Consider the following 7338-nt stretch of genomic DNA (forward strand, 5'->3'; position numbering starts at 1 on the left):
GCCTTCTCCTTCCCCGGTGGACGGCGAAGTCTCCCAGACTTCGCGGGGCTGACAGGAATGCGTGTCGATCTTTTTACCTAACCTGGCACACCACAAAATGCGATTTTCTGTTCCTCTAAAATATAATGCTCAGGATGCTTGTTTTGCTCTTACGCTTTCTGATCTATGTCTTAATAGTGCCCTCCCCACCTCCTGCAGATAAAGGAAGTAGAGATAAAAAGTTAATAAGCATTCATACAAGGGAGTATCTCCGGGAAACGTTCTTCCCCTCTTCGCGGGTGATAGTATTGATTAAATTAAACCCGAAATTTAAACAAGTGTGCATTGGGTCTGTAAAATGAATATCATTATAGAAGGAGACCAAAGCAATGAAGTTAATTCTTTTTTATTTGTTAAACGGAGTTCCCTCCTTCCCCCACCCCTTCCTCCTTCTGGGCTGGCCTGTCACGCCTTCTCAACAGGCTAAAATCATTCAGAGCAGCTCGCGGAGAGAAACGCGACATTTATGGTAACCGCCAGCCTTCAGAGAAAGAGAACAGTTCATTAATTTACTTCACTCTTACTTCAAAGTATGATAATGTACGTTACCCCCTTGATCAATAGTTATGATGTACAGTCAATATCCCCACCACACGGAAGCGGGTCAAAACCGAGGCCGGGAGGAAAGAAACAGCCCCCACCAAGCAAAGCTCCGTGAGGACCTTGCTGCGGAAACCCCCGGGGGTGAGGGCACCTGGGCAAGCGGGGCCGGGTCGGGGTGGCCCCAGCGGGCGGCTCCCCCCGGGACCACGGCTGCTCTTCCCCGCAGCCGCCCGGCGCTGGGCGAGGAGCCGGGGGGGAGCGAAGCGCTCAGGGCCGAGCCCCGGCTGCTTCGGGAGCAGGCGGCGGGGGCTGCCCGGTTGTACCGGTGCCTCTCGGGTGGGCTCCGGCGGGGCCGCGCTGGCAAAGCTCCTTCGCGTACCTCCTCCTCAGCCCGGGGGGGGAGGGGGGGGGGGGCTGAAAACGGCGGGTCTGCGAGGGCGGGGGGCTGGGGCGACTGCAGGCAGCTGTCGCCTGAAGTGCTGTTGTCCCCCGCCCTCCACCCACCCGTACCGAAGGAAACGGGGAGAGGGAGCACTGAGCAGAGCGGGGTGGGGTGGGGAGACCCCGCGGAGAAACGGGATGCTCCATCGTTGCGCTAATCATAGTAACGCCGAGGAGGATGATATAAACATCCATACAAATGTCAACCGGAAAAAAAAAAAAATTAATCTGTTGTCAGATTACCCGCGGGGGGAGGGCAGTGAGGGGTGGAAAGGGGAGACCGGGACGAAGCAGCGCGACCTGGGGGCGAGGGGGCCCGGCGGACCGGGACGCCGCTCGACGACGTGACAGCGTGAGGTCATCAGCGCCGTCGGCCGGCGGGGCTCGACGGCGCTGATGACCTCACGCTGTCACGTCGTCGAGCGAGGCGACGGGCCCAGGGATTGGCTGGCGGCGGCTCAGCGGCACTTCAAAGCCGGCGAGGGAGCTACAATTGTGGTGGAATGGGCGGAACTGATCATTGTATTGCACACCTCTAAAAAAAACACTGCCTCTGATTTATCAATATAAAAAAGATCCTCTGAGAGGAGGGCACTTTTGTGTGATGGCAACTTCACTTCTAGGGGTGAGTCTAAGGATTTTTTTCTCTTGCTGGTTTAATTGGTTTCTTTTTATTGTCGATTGGAGGGGGTTAAAATAACCCCTGTCTTGACCGGGGCTATCAGTCTCCTCTATTCATCCTTTTTTTTTTTTTTTCCGTCTTTTTTTTTTTCTTTTTTAACTGAAGTACAAGTGAGTTTAGGAGAAAAGAAAGAGTGAGAGGGGGAAAAAGGGGCAGAGTCACTTTTCAGCGAGCAGGAAAAGGTTTTAAGGGCATTTGTAGAAACAACCTACAGCGCCCGGGCTGTGCTGTTCCTGTGCCCCCGGAGAAGTGGCCTTTCTTCTTTACATGTGACTGCTAGAAGGAAAAAAAAAAACCAAAAACAAAAACCCAAACCAAAACCCAAACCCAGCACTGTCGTTTTTCGTGTGCAATTTCCAATTTGCAACAGATTGTGGCTTTTTATTTCCCTTTAAAATATCACAGCCCGCCGTGTCCAGCAGGTACGTTGAACTTGTGTATACATACATATGTACATATGTTAAATTTATATATATATTTAATTATCGTTGGTACGTAAATGAGGCTTATTTCAAGGAAGTGTTTTGTTTCTTTTTAAAAAAGGAGTAATTTGATAATCTTGCAATTCGATATTTAAGAATACAGTCTTACTGGCCTGAGGGACGGGGACCGGTCAGGTCCCGGGGAAAGGGAACAGTCTGAAACGTTGCAGCCGCCGTGCCGGGGGCGTCTTCAAAGCTGCGGTAACAGGCGCAACTTTTTCCCCCTCTCATTTTTCACCCCCTTTTTTAACCCTAACCCTTCCCGAGGCCCTCCGTGGGAGGAGGGTTGGATGGTGGGAAAAAAAGCCTCGGAAGGCTCTTGGAGGCAGAGCCGCGGCTCCGGCGAGGTGGTCCTCCCACGGAAGTCGCGAAACTTTGCGGCCGCGGCCGGGCGGCGGAGCGGAGCGGAGCGGTGAGGAGCGGGGCCGGGCGGCGGAGCGGAGCGGTGCGGAGCGGGGCTGGGCGCGGGGCGGCGGTGGGGCCGCTCCGTTCCGTCCCTGACGCCGGCGCGGCGGCCTCTCCCCTCTGTGCCCGCAGGAGGAACCGCGGGTAGGCTCCACGCCGCTGGCCATGCTCGCCGCGACCTGCAACAAGATCGGCAGCCCCAGCCCCTCGCCGTCCGCCCTCTCGGACAGCGCGTCCTCCTTCGGCAAAGGCTTCCACCCCTGGAAACGCTCCTCCTCCTCCTCCTCGTCCTCGGCGGGCAGCTGCGGCGCCGTGGGCTCCGGCCTCCCGGGCTTCGGCGTGGCGGCCGCGGCGCGCAACGGCTCCTCGGCGGCGGCGGCGGCGGCGGCGGCGGCCGCCCTCGTCTCGGACTCGTTCAGCTGCGGCGGCTCGCCGGGCTCCAGCGCCTTCTCCCTCACCTCCAGCAGCGCGGCGGCCGCCAGCTCGCCCTTCGCCAACGACTACTCCGTCTTCCAGGCGCCGGGCAGCGCCGGCGGCGGCGGCGGCGGCGGCGGCGGCGGCGGCGGGGCAGCGGGACAGGAAGCGGCGGCGCACCAGCCCGTCTTCATCTCCAAGGTGCACACGTCGGTGGAGGGGCTGCAGGGCATCTACCCGCGGGTGGGCATGGCGCACCCCTACGAGTCCTGGTTCAAGCCCTCGCACCCGGGGCTGGCCGCCGGCGAGGTGGGCTCGGCGGGCGCCTCCAGCTGGTGGGACGTGGGCGCCGGCTGGATCGACGTGCAGAGCCCCAACGGGGCGGCCGCGCTGCCCGGCTCGCTGCACCCGGCGGCCGGCGGGCTGCAGACCTCGCTCCACTCGCCGCTGGGCGGCTACAACTCGGATTACTCGGGCCTCGGCCACTCGGCCTTCAGCAGCGGCGCCTCCTCGCACCTCCTCAGTCCCGCCGGGCAGCACCTCATGGACGGATTTAAGCCGGTGCTGCCCGGCTCCTACCCGGACTCGGCCCCCTCGCCGCTGGCCGGCGCCGGGGGCTCCATGCTGGGCGGCGGCCCCGCCGCACCGCTGGCCGCCTCGCCGCGCTCCTCTGCCCGCCGCTACTCGGGCCGCGCCACCTGCGACTGCCCCAACTGCCAGGAGGCCGAGCGGCTGGGGCCGGCGGGGGCCAGCCTGCGGCGCAAGGGGCTGCACAGCTGCCACATCCCCGGCTGCGGCAAGGTCTACGGCAAGACCTCGCACCTGAAGGCGCACCTGCGCTGGCACACGGGCGAGCGGCCCTTCGTCTGCAACTGGCTCTTCTGCGGCAAGCGCTTCACCCGCTCCGACGAGCTGCAGCGGCACCTGCGGACCCACACGGGCGAGAAGCGCTTCGCCTGCCCCGTCTGCAACAAGCGCTTCATGCGCAGCGACCACCTCAGCAAGCACGTCAAGACCCACAGCGGCCCCGGCGGCGCCGGCGGCCCCGGCGGCGGCGGCCCCGGCGGCGGCCCCGGCTCCGGCGGCAAGAAGGGCAGCGACACCGACAGCGAGCACAGCGCGGCCGGCAGCCCGCCCTGCCACTCCCCGGAGCTGCTGCCGCCCCCCGAGCCCGGCCACCGCAATGGCCTGGAGTGACGGGCGGAGGCGCGGGGCCGCCGCCCCCCCCCGGCCCGCCGCCCCCCGGGGCGCTCGGCGGCCCCGCGGCGGGGACGCGGACACGTAAGTAGCCGGCGCGGCTCCGCAGGGTCCGCGCTCAGCTCCCGCGGCCGCACCGCTGCCCGCCCGCAGCCCCGTACCGGGCGGCCGGTGCCCTCGGGCCGCGCAGCCCCCGCGGTGGCGGCAGGGGAGCGGCTGGGCAAGGCGCGAGAGCCGCGACTTGCCGGGGGGCAGCCCCGCGGCCGCCTCCCCTCCCCCTCGCCTTGAGACCCTCCCTCGGCTTGCCTTTAGAGCGGAAAAAACCACGCTCTCTCTCGCTTTCCCGCTGGAAACCGTCCCGCACCCCCTCCCGCCGCTAGCCTCGGTGCGGCAGCGGTGCCGCGGACGGGCGGGCAGGGGTGCCCCGCGGCGGGGGTTCCGACGGCAGCGCCCGCCAGCCGCCACCGCTGTCCCCTCACAGCGCCCAGCGGAGACCCGGTGCTGCCCGCACCTCGTTAACTGCTCGGAGCCCTTCAGCTCCCCGGGACCGGAGCGGCAATGTGCGTGTCCCTCCCGCCCCATCCCTCCCCCTCCCCCCGTCCCGCTTTTTTTTTTTTTTTAATTTTAACAAATCGTTTCCCTCCGCGAGCCCAAATTTCACTCCGTTTGCCAGCGCATTTGTATAATTCCCATTTGCGTAGGAATCGTGGAATACGCTGAAAGTAATTAGGTTGAAAGTCGTATATTTTTAAACTCCAAACAAATGAAGAAGCACCGTGGGTTTCAAGCGAAGCTGTAGTTCCAATGCCAAAAAGGGAGGCCGGGGGAGCGGGGGGATAGGAAAATAAAATATTTGTAAAATACGTCTGAACCTATAGGTTTGTACAACTGAGGAATCGTTCTAGATTAACTAACAATTAAATATAACTCCACCAATGTATCGGTGTGAGATGCAGTTGTCCAGGAGACGATTTTGTATAGTATTTTTCCTGTAAATTACTTCCAGTAAATATTTGAAAATATATTGAAGTACACTTGACGGTTTTTTTTTTTTTTTTTTAATTTTTATTTCGGTTCCTGTCACGAGAAAGCGTTGTTGTTGCAGTCCTGGTTCACTGCATTCTTTTTCTGGACTCGTTCCTTGAAGTGTACATCAAATCGCACTTCAGGATATAGGTTTTGCTTGAATATTAATTTAGGTAGGCATACAACTGTAATTAAGCAAACAATATTTGATAAATGTTGAATGACATTTAATTTAATGGAGCATGTACTTATTTGCATTTGCTGGCAGTTCAGGTATAGTTACAGTGAGAGTTCTCCTATATTTCATAAAGTGGGTTTGCCATGACCCATGTATTAAATAAACTGTCCAAGTGAAACTGAACTAACGTTGGCCTATGTGTATTTCCTGAAAATAATATTGATAAATGTTAATAAACACTCCTGACACTACATTAGCGGTTTGCAATGCTGCAAACTAATTGTCTCATTGTAATGTTGAAATAATTTGGATATTTCACATTGAAATGGAAAGCCCTTCGCTGGAACATTTTAGATTTGCATTTTAAATGCATGAAATGTAATTGATTTTTATCTGTAATATTTTAAATGGTATTAATAAACTCCAGATAAAACATTCTACCTTAGGTCAGCCAATTGTTTTTCTTCTCTTTAATTCCATCGTTACAGGCAATGATTTACTTTGAACTCACATGGCATGAGTTGTTCTCTAGAGTTTCAGAGAAAGGTGAAAATATAACGAATTCAATTCCGTTGTAAATTGTAGCACCTAATGAGAGCAGCTTTGAGGCGTTGAAATGAATAAATTGGCATTCTTCTTCGTGCCTTTTACAATGCACTAGTAGAGGAAGCGAAAGGAAAGGCATTAACACCTTATTTTTTTTTTTTTTAAATTGATTAAACTAAGGATACGGTGCCTGCCGCAAAAGCGCCTGTGTGTGAGGGGCTACTTTGCATATACCTCCTCCTTGGACTTTATTTTTCACATCGGGCCAGATCCATTGTGAAAGGCGGTTTAATATTGAAATGCTAAGGGTCATTATTGCTTTAAAAGACAAAATAAAAAGTGGTCCGCTGCTTTTATTGTTAGGTAACGCGTTTGTGGCTGGGAGCGATGCTAATTACCGTAGTGAGGGCTGACTCCGGCAGGGCTCGGGGGTGGGAAACTTCGCGGTTGTGCGTGAAAACCCCCTTCTCGGTGCGGGGCCTTTTCCCCGAGGGACCGGGGGTCTGGACGACTCCGAGGGCTGCGGGGTGCTGCCAATCGGCCGCTCTAGCGCTACCGCCCTTGCTGCGTCCTTCAAATCTTGTCCACAGCTGTCCCTGAACAGCAAAAAAAACCCCACTTTTGCGAGGGTTTCTTAAAACCCGGCGCCTTCTGCAGTTGCAGCATTTGCTTAGCGATTTTGAAAAAAAAACCACAACCCCCCCCAAAAAAAACCCAAAACCCGCTAACACTTTATCTTAACACTTCTTTTGGAGAGGACGTGAGGGAAGTTTGTTCCTGTTTGGAAATTTGGCCCCTTGGATTGCATAGGGAGACGATGCTCCTCACTGTCGGGGTACTGAAAAGTCAGGGCTAGAGCATGGAATCTACATAGCAAACAGATCTTTTGTGCATCACATGTAAAGCCCATTATTAGTAATAACCTAAACAGCAGGTTTTAAAATGTGGAGCAAAAAAGTGCAGACAAGCCAACTCCAGACACATTCAAGGTTTTTTTGGTTCTTTGTGTGGTGTAGGGATTAGAAGGAGCTTTTAACCTGTACTGGAAACGGGAGTTGTTCCAGCTGAGTTTCTCAGACCTGCATTCTGATGTTGCTTCATTACAAATGCAACCATCAGAGGCCTGCAAAGTTTCCTACTGAAACAAAGCAACAGTTTGTCCTGCTTTATTTTTGTCTTTTCCTTTTTTTTTTTTTTTTCTTCTTTTTTGTAACGCCATATAAATGGACTGCTGTAGCAGCACCTGCTTTCCCCCAGCAGGAGCAAGAGGCAGCATTTGTGTTACCTGGAAGTTTCAGTCCTGATGGAATGGGCTGATCACTAAGTGAGAAGGAAAGGGAAATGGATCAGCAAGTGACTTCTAATACTGCTTCTCCGATACCCCC

The 7338-nt window shown here is 55.9% G+C and overlaps 1 protein-coding gene across 1 annotated transcript; it reads left to right on the top strand.

The window, feature by feature from the left end:
• Positions 1-1612: 1612 nt before the first annotated feature.
• SP8 (Sp8 transcription factor) lies at positions 1613-4203 on the top strand. The gene is made up of 2 exons (XM_055709773.1): positions 1613-1648; positions 2725-4203. The coding sequence occupies exons 1-2, from the start codon at positions 1628-1630 to the stop codon at positions 4201-4203; spliced, it is 1500 nt and encodes a 499-aa protein (XP_055565748.1). The 5' UTR covers positions 1613-1627.
• The last annotated feature ends 3135 nt before the right edge of the window (positions 4204-7338 follow it).

The sequence above is a fragment of the Falco cherrug genome, chromosome 4 (genome assembly GCF_023634085.1).
Source record: "Falco cherrug isolate bFalChe1 chromosome 4, bFalChe1.pri, whole genome shotgun sequence".
Taxonomy (NCBI): domain Eukaryota; kingdom Metazoa; phylum Chordata; class Aves; order Falconiformes; family Falconidae; genus Falco; species Falco cherrug.